The sequence below is a fragment of the Misgurnus anguillicaudatus genome, chromosome 19 (assembly GCF_027580225.2).
Source record: "Misgurnus anguillicaudatus chromosome 19, ASM2758022v2, whole genome shotgun sequence".
In the NCBI taxonomy this organism is placed as follows: Eukaryota; Metazoa; Chordata; class Actinopteri; order Cypriniformes; family Cobitidae; genus Misgurnus; species Misgurnus anguillicaudatus.
The window spans coordinates 44759792-44776927 of record NC_073355.2 but is presented as its reverse complement, the minus strand read 5'-3'; the positions used below and the strand labels follow the sequence as shown (position 1 = coordinate 44776927).

Sequence of the window (17136 nt, the reverse complement as noted above, 5' to 3'; positions counted from 1 at the left end):
CAGCCCTAGTTAGCAGCCAGCTTTCGCATGATGTTAAAAAGCCCAGGTGTGTGGCATCGAGCATCATTGTGATCATGGCTAGTTTACCGTATTTTCTGGACTATAAGTCGCTCCAGAGTATAAGTCGCATCAGTCAAAAAATGCATCATGAAGAGGAAAAAACAATATATAAGTCGCACTGGACTATAAGTCACATTTTTTGTCACAAAATTATTATTCTTTTGGGGGACATTTTGTTTGTTAAGTCTTTCTCCGTTGTCTTTAAGTTAATGTTTCAGATAACAGTTTTTTCAGGGGTAGGCTACAGGAGCAACATATAGCGCCCTCTCATGGCTGTAGACAGTAATGTTTTCCTTTGGTTCATGTTAGTCAGTATGAATTAATTTTGACATTAAGTCGCACCTGACTATAAGTCGCAAGACCAACCAAACCATAAAAAAAAGTGCGACTTATGGTCCGGAAAATACGGTAACTGGTTTCATTTTTGCGCACACACGTGCTTTCTTTTTCAACAGTTGTTAAGTTGATCGATTTAATTCTTACAGACAATTAATCGAAGATCGTTAACATCCCTAGTTGGAATGATCCTTTTTTCCACATTTGTAGACACTGGAGCGGTAGTTTTACATACGTCCTGCGTGACCTTTCAACGTGATTACGTTAAACAAAAGGTCACGCTGGCGCATTACACGGTTAGTGCAAGACGAGATGTTGTGATTAAAACGTACTTTTTTTGCAAAAAAAATTATAGCTTTGCTAGATAAGCCCCTCATGCCTCGGTTGGGATTGTTTAGAGCCCTCTGAACCTGCATTGAAACTATAAACTGTTGAGATCCACTAAAGTCCACTATAAGGAGCAAAATCCTGGAATGTTTTCCTCAAAAAACGAAATTTCTTTTTGACTGAACAAAGAATTACAAACATCTTGGATGACATGGGGGTGAATAAATTATCAGGATTTTTTAATGAAAATTGAATATTCATTTCACAAGTTTGGGCTACAGATAAGCCAAAAATTAATCCTCATAGTATGTTACTTAAAGTCTCAGCACATCGTGCCAGTTTGGTGCCACTTATTTAATTTCACACAAAAAGATGTTTTTGTTGTATTTAGTCTGTAATTTCTGTCTGCATGAAACACTTTACGAACACCAAAAATCCTTAATTTTCAATAGAAAGTTAAGCAGATGGCACAAATTAAGTCTGTACAGCAAAACCCTTGGAAAATCTGAATGAACGCACCTCTAGTGTGTTAATATGTGGAGTCTGTGTGACTATAACTGCCTGATATTAAAAATGACAAAAAATTCTAGCAATTAACCAGCAGAAACCTGGTAAACACAAGCTGTGCAGGTGGATGAACCCACTGAGATATTTGCACAGAGCCGTACGCTGTAACTATAGTGTAAGCAGCAATGCTTTTGACGGCATCAGATGAGAGCAGCTCCAGCGATCTGAAGCCCATCCCCCAGTGCAACAGCACGGACCCTCGCATTCGCTAATGCAGGCCTGCAGCCATTAGCGCTGTGCACTCCGCTGCTTAACGTGCCTCAGTGAGGAACTCCCTGTCCTGATCAGTAAATCTCTCTCAGTCTTCCATTGGGTCCTAACCAGGAGTGAAGCCTCTCTTTCAACATAAATTACCTCCACCACCTTAAGCCCAATTTATACTTTTGTATCGATAGCCTAGTACGCCATAGCCTAGGCAAGAACCCTATTGCAAAGGCTGATGCACACCTCTCCAAAAATTTAACCGCAAGAGTTTTAATTGGTCTTGTAGAACCCCAGGTAAAGAAAATCTGTGCCGCATTTCCACATACGACCGTAAAAACAAAAGCAGAGGAGCGAAATTTAACAACTCAAGCTGCAACAGAAGTTGCTGTCTTTTTGCTCTATCACAGTTGACGCTTCTCCAACAACGTACACAACAAGCTGCTGCTTTCTTTGGCATTTACTTTGATAATGTAACATGCCGGTGGATATTGCCTACTAGCGATCTGCATGTATAATAGGCTTTATGCCCAGCTGCACTACTTCCTGAACTTCAGCCAGCTCCTTGTTTCATGTCTGACTACTCAGAGGTCAGGCACACCAGGATTAATCAGTTTGTCCAATAATGGCAGACAGGAAACAAGGAGCTGGCTGAAGTTCAGGAAGTAGTGCAGCTGGGCATAAAGCCTATTGCACATCAACGTGAACAATAACGCACAAGTATAAATGAAAACTGACACATAAAGGATAAGGTGTAGGTCCTATGCAGAACTATAAATCAAGCTTTAGTCAAGAGATTTCACCCATTTTACAAATATGCAACAATGCTAGTTGGTTGACTGAAGTCATACACGTTGGTAACGATAGGAATTACCTTTGCTAAGAATTTAACAGTGGCAACAAAACTGTATTATTAATTAATGCTATGATGTTTTTGGATAACCGAGAGAAAGAAATAATTTACAATGGAAGGAATTAATTTTATTGACTTGTCTATCTTGAACCTTTTGGACACAAAACCAAATTATATACGGTTTCAGCAGTAACAACACTAACAAACGGCTTTCTTAAAACATGCGTAACTTTCGGTAAATTCCGCAACAAAACAATGACAACAAACTCCTTTTAAAGTAGTTTATTTCTGATAACAAGCTAAATAAACAACAAGTAGATTTTCTTAGTTCAAAGGATAGATAAAGCGTATCAAAAACTACACTTAGCTAATGTTATGGTGTAAAATGTGTACTATATAATGTATACCAGTGGTTCTCAAACTGGGGTCTGGGGCCCCCAGGGGGGCCGTGATATGGTGCCAGGGGGGGCCCCATTTTTATGACATTTTATAAAATACATTCATTTATCATGAATTCTTTGTAATGAAACCTAAAAAATAAGGCTACTAACCAACAGCACTACTTTGTAAAACTTAACATGTTTTCTTTAATTAAAATGTTACATTTTAGAACAGTTTTTTGTCATACATTTTCTTTGGGAGGGCCGCAAAGGAATGCACCGTACACAAGGGGGGCCGCATGCGGAAAAAGTTTGAGAACCACTGATGTATACAATCTTAAGTATTTGTAGGTATTTGTTCCAGGGTTCAGTATAGACACTAGGTCCCTAGACACTAGAGACCGGAAGTAAAGTTATGCTTAGACGCGTAATCGCATCACCGCACGTGCATCCGATGAAACGTCTATAGCAGTGTTTCTCAACCCTGGTCCTCAAGGACCCCCTTCCAGAAAGTTTTAGATGTCTCCTCATTTAAAACACCTGAACCAACTCATCAGCCTCCTTCCAGAATGCCTCCCTAGTTTCAAGCTAATAATTTAAATCAGGTGTGTTAATTAAGGAGACATCTAAAACATTCTGGATGGGGGTCCTTGAGGAACAGGGTTGAGAAACACTGGTCTATAGGACTATTTTTAACAAATTTAGCTAAAAACTGAAAATTCAAAACTGCCAAAATATTTACAAACCTGTGATCACACATTTTTTTATTTCCTTTTTTTAACCTTATGTCAGCTTAATGGCCATAACGTCCATGATGAGAGCCAAATTTAGGTATTACTAAAGATTTACATTTTCTGAAAACCTTAAAGTCGACATAAAACACAAGTTGCGATTGTCTTTAATTGCCTTTTTATTTCCCTATAGTGATGAATATCCAAGTGAAGCGTCTTCTAAAATTAGAGGGGGGGGGATTTGGCCTGCGTGTGTCCAACCAAACAAATGGCGGACTACACGATTGTGGTTTGTGCTGCTCAAGGCGATACTGATTGGTTTCATCCATCAGTATCGTTTGGATCCATTGGATCGTTGAAAATTTGGCGTTGCTAAAAAAAAATCACGACAATAAGGATCAACTAAAGCGAGTCCCCAATAGTCTTGGCCTTGCACCATAACTCGTGACAGGAACAGAAATCGTTTTGAGGGAGATTGGAGGTTAACATTTCTGATTAAGAAGCCAGATGAACTTAAAACTTAAGTGTGCAGATAAATAATTAAATTTTTTTGTAAGTATTTGATGACATAAAACATGAATTGAATTAAACATTACTGTGACAAGTTAAGACATTGCTCCGAGTTATGCTAATAAAGAGTCGACTAAGGATTTCCCAAGGTCTGAACTGAATGGTCGTTGAGAATTTAAGCACCCAGCTAAAAAAAAAAACTCTCAAAAGAAAATCACCACTTTAGTCATGCAACATCTTTACAGTGTGAAGAGCTACTGAAACACTGACGCAGGCCGGTCTTGCACACTTCAGCGGCACTTGGGACTGTCATCTGTGTGCAATGCAAACACAAGCTACAGTGCCAAGAGCACATCCGAGCACCTCTGAGCAAACACCACAGATATGAAAACCTCTACAACTCCTGTAACGCCATTCAAAACATTTTACTTGCTGTGCCATGAGATGGAACACAACTTAATTTTAGGATGCATCCAACTAGGGATGCTCCGATCGATCGGCCGCCGATCGGTATCGGACCATAATGGCATTAAATGACTCGATCGGTGCTCGCTAAATCTGCCGATCTCATAAATCGATCTTTCTGTTTACTTTTGTCATCAAAAGGATCCTGAATGCGGCTGCAATTAAAGACATTTTTTACGTAGCGCGAGCATTTTTACAACCTGTTGCTCATGTGCGACGTGCAGATTTGTATGTCTCTCTTTGCCTTTACAGAGATATGCGTATTTCCTATGAAGACGCGCTCCGGTCAACAGCGCGAGGCGTCTTCACATCCCCATCAAACAGCGTATACAACACATATCTATCACGGACAATTGCATCCTCATGCCAAAAGTTTCTTATTTGCATGCGTTTTAAAGTTTTGAGCGTTTAAACTTTTATTTTCCTCACAGCTGCTTATCTGCGTTCAGCCGCCGCCCACACACACAGAAGCCTGTCATCAGTGCACGTGAACAGAGCGATCTCTCTCTCACATCTTAAAGCTGCAGTAACCTAATTCATCTCTCAATAAAATCACTCTCTGCTCTTGACTAAAGAATTTTTATACTTCATACGAATGCGTGTACATTTAATTAATACAGTAAAGTCTGTGAAGTGTTTTATTTTCAGTACTTTTAGGAGACATAATCCTTTTTAAAGCCATATTAAATTTCTCTTTGCAGAATAAATATTTGTTGTGCTTATTTATTTGAGTCTCTATTAAAACAATATAATACCTAATTACTGCAAGTAATATAACAAAGGCAACATCCGTGGTATTATTTTATTTAGAAAAAATGTAACATTTACTTTTATCAAAGAGCTTGCATATCAGCTTTAAAAAAAAATCGGTATTGGAATCGGTATCGGCCGATTACGAAGATTACAAATCGGTGATTGGTATCGGCTGCAAAAATCCTGATCGGAGCATCCCTACATCCAACATCTGGATCAAGTGCAGGGCTCGAAATTGCGACCATTTTGGTCGCATATGCGACCGAAATTTAATCTGTGCGACCTTCAAATATATTTGGGAGCATTTGTGCGACTGCCCATTTTGTTGTGACGCGAGTTGATTGTGTTCCTGCGTGCTGGCGCTGTCCCAGGTTCTCTCCAACGATACATAACCAATCAAATTTCACCATTAAGTTCTTGCGTTTAATAAAGACCGCAGATTGGCTAATATGAGCGTCAGTCATTCCTTGTTGCCGTGAAGCGCGGAAATGTGAAAAGACGAACGCGTCGCGAGCATGACAAGAGCGAGCCGATTACAGCCTAGGTTAATACTGTATTTTTTGACGACGATCCGGATTCAAATGTAATTCCACCACCGGAAAATACGAGTTGACGTTAAACCTTTCAGAGAGAGTGGCTTAAAGATTTCGAGTGTCTCCGCTATGAAAATGTAACTTACTGTGTTTACTGTAAATCCTGTGAAACGGCGTTGGCGGAATCAAAACATTTTAAGCGCCAGACGTACCTTGCTTAAACATGGCGAAAGTGCCAAAAACACAAGACGTGTCATGACAAATGTGTTTATTATTGATGGAGACACCGACCTGTCTGTCAAAGTGTGTATGATGGTGTATGTGCGCATGCGCTGGTGAATGGACATTCGACAAACATCCTTGTGGTCCATGTTGCTGTGGAATACGACAATGCTGATGGTATGTTTTTGTTGTATTTTTTAAAACATTGCCTATTTAGTAGTAAAAGCATCCTGGTAATGCAGTTATCAATACCAATATATATTAGCCTTCTATATTAGGGTCACTTTTGTAATGTCACAATTAATCAGTGTTTTACGTGTTTGCTAGATTTTCTATGTAATCTTAATCATGTTACCTGTAATTGTTAAATTATTATTGCTGCTATACTATTTCAACAGCATTTGGGTATTAATTTAGGAATTTATGCAGCAAAAAATAAAATAAAATAAAATAGAAGACCAACTTTTAAATGCTGGGCATAGGATGTGTAAAGCCCGGTGGTGGTGTTTTATTTTTAATAAAATAAATCTATTAAGATTTACATTGTAGTTGTGGTGCTTTTTAATTTTTGGATGCGCCTAAATTTTTGCTGGTGCTCCTAACTCTTTAAAGTTGGGAGCACCAGTGCTACCAAATAAAAAAGTTAATTTTGAGCCCTGAAGTGTGCACCCACGATAAACAGGTAATGCGAGTAACAGACTCATTTTCAAATTATGTTAAAACAAACAGTTAGACGCATGTAACTAGGACTATACAATAAATTGCATGTGATTCTCATGCGCATCTTGTCAGAAAAGCCGGTTTGCTGATTAGTAGTAATTCACCATCACCTGCTTAGATGGAGCATAATATTCTACACAAAGCGTAGTTCCCTGACAATCGGGGCAATTTCACCTTTATTATCATAAATGAATCGCATGCAATAATGAATGCGATATTGGCCAGCTTGTCAGTGAACTACAGCTTTGTGTAGTAAATGCCGCTCCATCAGAAAGCAGGTGATGTCGATTTACTACTAATCAAGGAACGGGCTTTACTGACGATATGCGGATGACAATCGCATGCGATTTATCGTGCAGCCCTATATGTATAACAGATTCAACACAAAACACAGAGATGCTTAAAGGGGCATTCCACTTTTTTTAACATATGCACATTTTCCAGCTCCCCTAGAGTTAAACATTTGATTCTTACTGTTTTGGAATCCATTCAGCTGATCCCCAGGTCTGGCGCTTGCACTTTTAGCATAGTTTAGCATAATCCATTGAATCTGATTAGACCATTAGCATCGGGCAAAAAAATAACCACAGAGTTTTGATTTTTTTCCTATTTAAAATTTGACTCTTCTGTAGTTACATTTAGTACTAAGACCGACAGAAAATTAAAAGTTGTGACTTTCTAGGCAGATATGGTTAGGACTATACTCTTACTCTGGCATAATAATCAAGGACTTTGCTGATGTAACATGGTTGCAGCAGGCGTAGTATAGTTCCTAGGCATATCTACCTAGAAAATAGCAGCTTTTAATTTTCCGTCAATCTTAGTACACGACATAACTGAGGGCTCCAGACTAACTTTTTCACTAGGGGCACAGTTGCCCCCAACTGAAAATGTTAGGGGCGCATTCAGAAACTTTAGGGGCACACACTGTAAATCAACATGCTAACCAAATATTCACATTTCTACTAATTTCCACTGTATTACTAATAAATACTTTAATGATAGATGGAGAAAGTACAATGTGCTGTTTCAAATTCAGTGTCACGTCACAAAAAAGGTCAAATTTACTGGTCGCACATTTAAAATTAACTGGATGTAAAATTCAGTGGCACACTTGCAAATTTTGGTGGCAGTCTGGAGCCCTGTACCTACCGAAGAGTCAAGTGTTAAATAGGAAAAATATCAAAACTCTTCAGTTAATTTTAAGAGCGATGCTAATGGTCTAATCAGATTCAATGGATTGTGCTAAGCTATGCTAAAAGTGCTGGTGCCAGACCCGGAGATCAGCTAAATAGATTTAAAAATGGTAAGAATGAAATGTAACTCTAGGGGAGCTGGAAAATGAGGATATTTAAAAAAGTGGAATGTCCCTTTAAGAAAATGTGAGAAGCAAACTGAGAGGTACAACAACAAGCAACAGAAAACATTTCTAGTGCAAGACTGCAAAACAAGTCTCCAGGTTACCACATTTCTTAGCCAAAATCTAGCATATCTAATGTAAAAATTATCTTTATCTTTCAAACCGTTCAACAAAAGTTGGTTTGGGGACAAAGAGGTGACCATTCTGAGGGTGACACAGAGGAGTTGTTAACATTACGTTTTAACCAAAGGGGTCCTGAAAAACCCAAACTTTTGAAAAGGTTCAAAGTGCATGCTTTAAAAAACGACAACGCCATCATTTTCATGTAAACTACAAAATGTTGACATACCAAAACATTGGTGGAAACCAAAAAATAACCTGTTTGTATAGTGAAAACGGTGATGTCATGCAAGTAACATGTTCAGTTTTCAGGCATGCTATGTACAACCAAACAGATGGCGGACCACACGATTGTGTTTGTGCTCCTCAAGGGTTTTTAACGCTTTTCCATCAAAGTGTAGATTTAATATCCCAGTACCACAACCAAAAACTACTGGTCTTGCATGCCTAATACAGCGTTCATAGTCGTTTTTGTGGATCCGTATGAACGGTACCATTGATAACCTACAAATGATTAATATGTTGTAAGCTTATTGATAACTGAAGTTCTCTGAATGTCCCCGTCTGAAGCGGAAATTACAAACTGAAACCACATCCAAACACGTTGGTCGAAACCGAAACAACTTGCTTGTTTGTATTCAAGCTTGTGGGAGCTTTCAAAGTGAACCATGCTAACCATTTCATCATCAATCAAACGTTTTACTATACATCAAACACAGCGTTACTTACCTTGTTCATGTTTCCCGCTTGCTGGGCGTTAATGGCGTTATGTGCCCCCATTTGCGGTGTGCCCTGGGTAAGAGTCTCTGCCAGTACACTGCCCCCTTGCCCAGTACCGGCTCCGAGCGGTGCCCCTTGCATGGTCTGACCCTGGAACTGCATCCCTGGAGCTGCCCTGCCTCTTCCAGCCGGCCCCATGACGCCATTCATCATTTGCCCTTGCTGGGCCATGTTCTGCCCCATGAGTCCATGAGCCTGGTTGTTATTGTTCAGTAAAGCCTGGTTAAAGCCAGTATTGAGGCCCATGCCTTGACTATTGTTTCCCTGACCAGTCGGGGTGCCGACAGGCTTCGGAGGCTGGGTCTGATGACTGGGTGAACCCTGGCCCATGGGACTTTTACCCAAGGCACCCAGTTGGCCACCCATTCCAGGCTGAGGGCTGACGGAGCTGAGGTTTCCTCCCAGACCGGGGCCATTCCCTGCCTGCAGGAGCTGGGACAGCTGCTTATGCTTGGCAGCAGCATCTGGGACGTTGCCACCCATCCGGCTTACCACCCCTCCATCCCCATTAGAGGGCATGGACATCAGCCCCAGGTCTCCGTTGGGTATCAGCTCATCTGGAAGATCATTTTCCAAGTCAAACAGGGACACAAAGTCTGGAAAAAGAGAAGAAGACATGAATATATTTGCACATTTTATTAACACCAATATACATCGTATTACAGACAATCTGAGTAATATTAAGTTGAACACCAAACTTTCAATAGACAATTCATTTCCAATAAGAATAAAATTGTAGTAATCTAGTATGTTTTTCTTCTTTGTCATGATCATATTACGTTACAGATACAGATTTTTCTACATGAGATGATCAATCGGCCACCCTGCTCCATAGATATCAGCATTGAGATTGGCAAAGGAAAAATAAATGAACAACAAAATCAAAGATAAGACCAATAAACGTCACATGCTTTCTGTTTCACTATGAAAGAAGTATACGGATGTAAGAATGTCTAATACTCTGCAGGGAGCATTCAAAGCTAAAATAAGATCCACTCCAGCTGTTCATCGGTTACCCCCTCGTACCCCACCAGCTGCCCATCAGTCTGGTCTACCTCCTCATAATGCTGAGTTCAACATAACTAGCTGCATTTTGATTTCAACAAGGAAATTACATAACAGGCTACATTTAAAAAGTACCGTTGTGTTCAATTTAAACTTCTGTTTGTACCACCAAAGTATTTTTGTCTACATGTCTAGACTACTAGGGGTGTAAAGATACATCGATTTTATTTATAACAATTTGATGCCACAGATAAAAATCTATTTGTGTTACCTTTATTTTGACACTCCCCATGTCCTCATTCCTTGACGTAAAGTCGATCTACGCATTTCTGTCAAAGCGCGCATTTTTGTTTATTTTCGTCTGCTAGCGTCAGCAAGTGAATGCGAACACAGCAAAAGAGACAGAAGACGAGCGTGTGTTTAGCATTGCAGGTGATATTGTCCATGCAAAACGTAATGTACTCTCTCCTGAAAATATTGATATTTTTTTTAGAAAAATCTCTCAAAAGAGACCACTGCAGCAATTGTTTGACTGTTAGATCTGATATTGTGTTACCGATCAAATGCTTAAGTTTAACAGCTTTATTTTATATTAATTTAGTTTACTGTCACTTGTGCACATTTTGGCACAAAATACTGAAAGATTTTGACTGTTGCCATCATAAGCTTGATTTTGTGTGACATTTTGCACCTCATAATTAATTTTTCTTTATTTATAGTAAATGTATTTTTTGTTCGTTTGTTGTTGTAATTGAAGAGTTTGGTTCCAAAACGCAATAAACGCCATTTTTGAAAAAAATGAGTTACTGCCAAAATCAGTATTATATCAGGTCAGTAGTTAAAAGTAAATTCTTAATTTTACGCAAAATCCAATATCCGCCGTGTTATTCTGTCATCTTTTCTCCCTTTTTTCCCAAAATGCGACAAACGCCACTCCCACTTTTTTACAGAACGCAATAACTCCATTTCTGATATTACAGCCCACCGTTCACGCAATGTAAACAAACAATGGCGGACGCGCGTAGTACACGGAGTCCTGGTTTTCCTCATCTACTTTGTACTTCGTGATCAACAAACAAAACAAAATAATACTTTAATTGCATCGCTAAACCTGTGATGGTTTTCTGTGATGGGAAAGAAACGTAAGCCATCAGCATCTAACAATTTCCCTGAGAGGCACTCGGGAGACGGGTGCTTGTTCTCCCGACAGCATCAAGCTTCTCATGCTAACACATTGACCCCAGAGGATCTTATGAAAAACTGTACATAATTTTACTCAAAGTCAACGAAAATCGAGCAGGACCAAAAACATTTTACAGTCGATCGCTGTGGAAGACGTTAAGCGAAGACGTCAAGTAACGTTAACCGCAATGACAGGGTTCTTAATATGACAAAGTAAGTGTTTTGATTAATAACATTAATGTTTATATTTTTAATTAGTGTGTACAATTAGTCAACTAAATGAATATAACATGGCAAAGATGAATGCACATTTATATAGGCTATTGATTCAATAGATTTATAGCATTTTGAATAAAAACTTGTCATGGATTTATTGCATTTTGTGGAAAAAATAATCCGTTTTTATAATAAATCTTTGAGAATCAACTTATGGATTTGAATTTTTTATGTTTTTATAACCTAAAGATGCTATGTGAAAGTTTGTAACAGAAAATAGTTGTTTTCATCTTGTCACTTTCTTGGTATAGAAAACACGTTTTTACCAAAATTTGTCAAAATGGATTTATTGCGTTTTGGAACCAAACTCTTCAAATGTTCCAATTGGGACCGAGATTGTGCCATTTTCCAAGAGTTTAATTAAATGTTCAGGTTATATATTTTAGTTGCATTTTAAGAAAAAATTTAACAAACTAGGCACGCTACATAAAAATATCAGCTAATTAATCAAAACAAATCGAAAATGTTGATGTTAACGGCAAACATTGCATCGCGGGGGAAATACATTTTGTATCGAATCGTAATGAACTGTCCGATTTACACCCCTAAAAAAATTTTTTATGACACAATGAAATAATTTACCACATAATGAAGTGTTTGGTGAATCAACATGAATCCAGCAATGCTGTGACATCAAATTATTTGGGCCACAAAACACTAGAAACACTATTTAGTGGTTTTAAGCACGATTCAGATAGAATTGGTTTTCCAAATAATGTTTGAGTTTCAATGTGTCCCCCACGACGTCTGTGATTTTATGTACCGGTTCAGACAGGACTAAAATTCACAGGCTTGTCTGATTTGGCTCCTCTTGATAAAAAAATTTATTTCACCAAATGAAAAAAATATCCATGTCTGAATGAATGGGAAGCAGGATGTACTATATACACGCGTTAGTAACACCTTATGGCATATGACATGGTTATAACATGAAAAGAATAACGTTTTCAAAAGATATTGCTGGCTAACACAGACATTCGTTTTTCTCCTTGTAAAACTAATCCTGTCCGAATAGGGCTTTACAAAACTAAATTACATAATGAATAAAGAGCTTGTTATTAGTGATAGACCGATATATCGGTCGGCCGATATATCGGGCCGATATTTGCGGGTTTTATGTGTATCGGCATCGGCCGATATGTGGCTGCTGTGTTCGCCGATTTTTTCCGCCATTATTTACAGACAGAGTGCTGGAAGCCACAAGCGATTGCAGGTCATGTGACTAAAAACAACCAACCTTTCCATGACAACATCGAAAGCTCGGCCTAACAGCTGATCATAGCTGCACAAAGCGGGGTTTTATTTCTCATCTCTATATATATTTGAAGTAGTAAAGTGCTAGAAATCAGTATCCTTTGCTGATAGTTCCTCGTCATTGTGGAGAGTGCAGTTCATGGTTTCATAGCACCCTCACCCGTTTTTACTTTTTTTAAATATAGTTTTTTTATTAAGTTCAATAATTTTTTTAAAAATTGAGACATAGGTGTCATCGTGCCATTTTTATGATGTAAATTGAGTGAGCAAAAGCAGTATCGGCTCCAAATATCGGCTCAAGAAAATCGGCAGCCTGTATCGGTCATCGGCTAAGGCTGATGAAACAAAAATCGGTATCGGCATCGGCAGTAAAAAATCCATATCGGTCGATCCCTACTTGTTATGCCATAAGGCAATGTCAACGTTTGCAAACAACAAAGAAAAACATTCTTGCTTTAAACAAGGAGACATGTATACTAAGGCGTTTTTTTCCTGCAGCCAGCGTCTTTTCAATTGTTTCCTGTGGTAGTGCCACGTTTTTAAAAACATCAGCGACTTAGGGAAAATCGCTCAGCTCAACAATGTCACTTTTTACTCAGCCATCCAATTACAGTCGAGGAGCAGTGGGACAAATACCACAACAACCAATCAGTGCATCGTACAATAACTGATAAACAAACAGAAGTATCATAAACACCAAAGCACTTAGCTGAAGAAGTTGCATTGAAACACTTTGGTGTACAAGCACTCTAAAAGTCACTGTCTCCCACTTTGTAATGTTAACATAGTAAACTATACATTAGGGTTGTGCCGATAGACGATAGTATCGTGTATCGACGATCTTCAAACCTATCGCCAATGGCAGGCTTTCATGGTGATAGTCATGACGATAGTTGGCGAATGTATTATTATCATCATAGTTTTACATTAACATGCACATTGCATGCTTTCCCCGCATGAGGGTTTGTGGATGTGACGCAATGAATGTTGTTAGAGAGATTCCTTCTTGCACGCACATGGACTTAATGCGCGCGTCTTGGACTCCTTCTAGCACCTGAAATAAATCCAGCGCGTCATAAGCAGCTGCGCTTCTCTCTGTCTCACATGCATGCGCTCTCGCATCTGTCCGAAGTCTAAACATAAACTAAAATAGTAATCATTATGTATTTGTTCAGTTTAATGCGTTTCATGCGAGCTGAGGCAAACTTTACTTTTTGTTTAAAATAACCTGCTGCATATTGGCGCCTCTCTCACTCGTGGACGTGCAGAGAGCTGCGTTCTGTCCGAAGTCAGGTCACTAGGTAGTAATCCTGCTTATAATGTGCATTTCAAGGAGTTGTAGCAATACATCCCTCATGTTTAAAATATGATCGCGTTCCGCTGGACCAATGTGTTTAAAAAGGCACCTCATGAGAGCACCACTGCTTGACACGTGTAGCCTTCTGCAACAGCACTAAACAAATGCATGAAATTGTTTGATTGCGCGCGCGTGTGTGCCTAAGTGCTTTTTTTTTACAGTCAGTAAGTAATCATGTTAAATAATCATGATTATGATTTTTCCCATAATTGAGCAGCCCTAGCACTGACATTTCCTTGCACCAGAGAGGTTGTTAGCGCGCAGTGGGTTGAAACCAGAGAGTGTCTTGTTCTCGTTCCCTGGCACGCAGGAAAGAGCGCCTGGGCTTTAATGACGCGCTCGGATTAATGGCATCAGTTTTAAGAAGGTTGCGGTCATAACGGTGTTGCTCTTGTTCTTTTTTGTCCACCAATCAAGTGACTTGTCATAATAAGTAATAAATGAACAAATAAATAAATGAGTAAACTATTGCCCCGCCCCCTGATACTATCGTGTATTGCCAATCTCACAGGTTGACGATAGGACGATCTCAAAATGGGGCATATCGCCCAACACTACTATACATGCCAGAATTGAGGACTTCAGAATAAACAAGGTCACCTGCATTTTCTCTGATGCATATAGTCTTTTATATAATGCATAAATGTAAACAACAAATTCTTTCTCCGCAGGGGGGTGCTCGTCACAGTGTCCCATGCGACCAACTGTGAACCAATTGTGCATATGTGCTTGGCCATTTCGGTGGGTGCTTAAGCCGAGCCCCAGAGCACCCATGGGATCGGCGTCTATGTGCGCGTTTATTGTAGCACTTCCATCCGTGAAACAATAAGTGAGGAACCTTTTTGGGGTTATAACATTTACCGCCACACTGAAAACGCATTCTGATGGTGTTATGCAGATTGAAACTTTTTCGCAACATTAAGTGACCAAGAGAAAACGGGCATTTCTCAATCCGAAGGCTGCAGCCTGCAGTTTGTAGAACGATGAGCTTTGTACAAAATCAACACGTTTCAGAAAGTCAGGGCATAGAGGAGCAACAATAATGTATGGTATGTGAAAAATAATGTGTTTTTTTACCATAAACCACACAAATTTATTGTATTACACCAAATACACATAATAACTTGTTTTTATCAAACAGCTCTTTAACAGCTGATATTATTTTAATTTGGAAAAAGTATGTTTGTAGATTGATTGGTCATTTATCTGGGATTCTGACTCTTTTTCCATTCAGCTTGAAGTCACCATTAATCGTAAGTAACCAAGAGTGACAGTCAAAGTTTTAAGAATTGTGGGTCACATGAATTGATGACTTGGTGTGTTTCAGAGTAAGCAATTAGCATACGTTAACCCCTACTGCCTGACTAATACTATTGTCATTTACCTCTTATGAAAACCCTAAAGACAGCTGGGGTGGCCACAAGCATTTTCATCAGGTTCAGAAGTGTATAGAAACAATGGGCAGGAAATTATATCAAAAAATGTATCTGCTCGGACCCATACAAAATATAAAAAACGGGGAAAACCAGCACATGGCTCTGTGGGAAGTCCGTTTTGATCAGTGTACATAAACACCAACTTAAGTTTGATGCCTTATGCTATGCTTGAAAATATATTTAGGAGAACACACAGAAACTATGGATTAAGTGGGAATAAGTTTACTGGTGCCGGGGAATGGGAATTAACGCTTTGAAGGCATCTCAAATTCTGCTTTAACTTTCTTATAAAAGTTACACAAAACAACTAGTAATTAGTGCTGCACAATTAATCGCATCGCAATCGCAATGTCAACCTGTGCAATTATATGACAGCAAAATGTTGCAATTATATTAAATAAATAAATGTGTGGACTTGTTAACACAAACTTTCTGATACCAGTTGATGATTTTCCTTGCTGTTTAAAAAAAGAAAGAAAAACGAACAAAAATGGCAGTGCACGTGTGGCATGCACATGGGTGGCGTGCATCGTCACTTGTGTGTGCTCAGCGCGGAAATACCAGAGCGAAGATGGATGCAGAGGAGATTGACAGTGATCTGGTAGCAAAAAAAACCCTCTACGTCTGTTGTATGGCGGTATTTTGGATTTAGGATTACTGACACTGAGCAGTTGCTACATCACGTGGCAATTCGAAAACATTTCTAGTTTTACAAATACACATTTTAGCATTATCACTAAACTGTGTGTGGATTTTCCTTAAAACGAATCAAGTTGACTCATGATACCATTTATTATAATCACAACCGCACATCGCAATATTAGCATCAATAACCGCAATGGGAAAAATTTCCCAAATCGTGCAGCCCTACTAGTAATTGGAATAAATTATGCAATACACAAAAGAAAACAGCTATGCTAGTAATACCATAGGGAACCCAGCTAATGCTGAATCAGACACAACAGAACAAAGGGCAAGATGGACTTTGATGGCAACCTGTGGCATTAGTTTCACTTTTGTCTTTACTAGTTTACTAAAAAGCATCCTAGCATTGGTAAATCCAGTCACCAGCGCATCAGATATCTCATAAGAAGAGAGATAAGCTATTCCCTGCATCTTCAAAATCAGGGACGTTACCCCAAATCAGTCACGCTTCAGCCGAGACATTAAACTGAGCAGCGAGCCGTCTGCCTGAAGCTGGTGTACGGCAGCGTTTACACGCTTGGCTGTGTTTGTATGTTCACTAATGCAAACGCGGCTGGAATAAAAGCGCACCCTTGGCTGCCGCACGCTCACAATAACAGAAGTAGAAACACCCAGCTGGCAAACAACACGCCCACTAGAACCGTATCTGACAACAATACACGACAAAAAAAAAATCACCACACAGACTTTACACAAACCCACAGATTAGCATGCATGATAGAGCGGACACGTGCATGTGTTGCCGTTTATATGCATTAAACACACTAACGGTGCCCATTACAGTAAACTTGCTCTAAAGAACAAGAATGGTCCCTGGCTTTTTATGAGTAGTAGCATGCAGGGACCCGAGACATAACATATACAACTAACCAATAAACTTATTTTCAGAATATCTAAATATCTAGATTTTACAGATTACAAAAATTGTACAAACCATAATAATCCAAAAACACAATAGGCTGGAAATAACTTTTCTTCCCATGTTGAGCAATGCAATTTTCAT

The 17136-nt window shown here is 39.1% G+C and overlaps 1 protein-coding gene across 3 annotated transcripts in view; it reads right to left on the bottom strand.

The window, feature by feature from the left end:
- Window positions 1-17136, bottom strand: part of LOC129436652 (histone lysine acetyltransferase CREBBP) — a 53019-nt gene that overhangs the window by 22099 nt on the left and 13784 nt on the right. For all 3 annotated transcript variants that reach the window (XM_055194894.2, XM_055194895.2, XM_055194896.2), the window contains exon 2: window positions 8868-9514. In XM_055194894.2, coding sequence (XP_055050869.2) covers window positions 8868-9514 — 647 coding nt within the window. The remainder of the gene's footprint in view (window positions 1-8867; window positions 9515-17136) is intronic.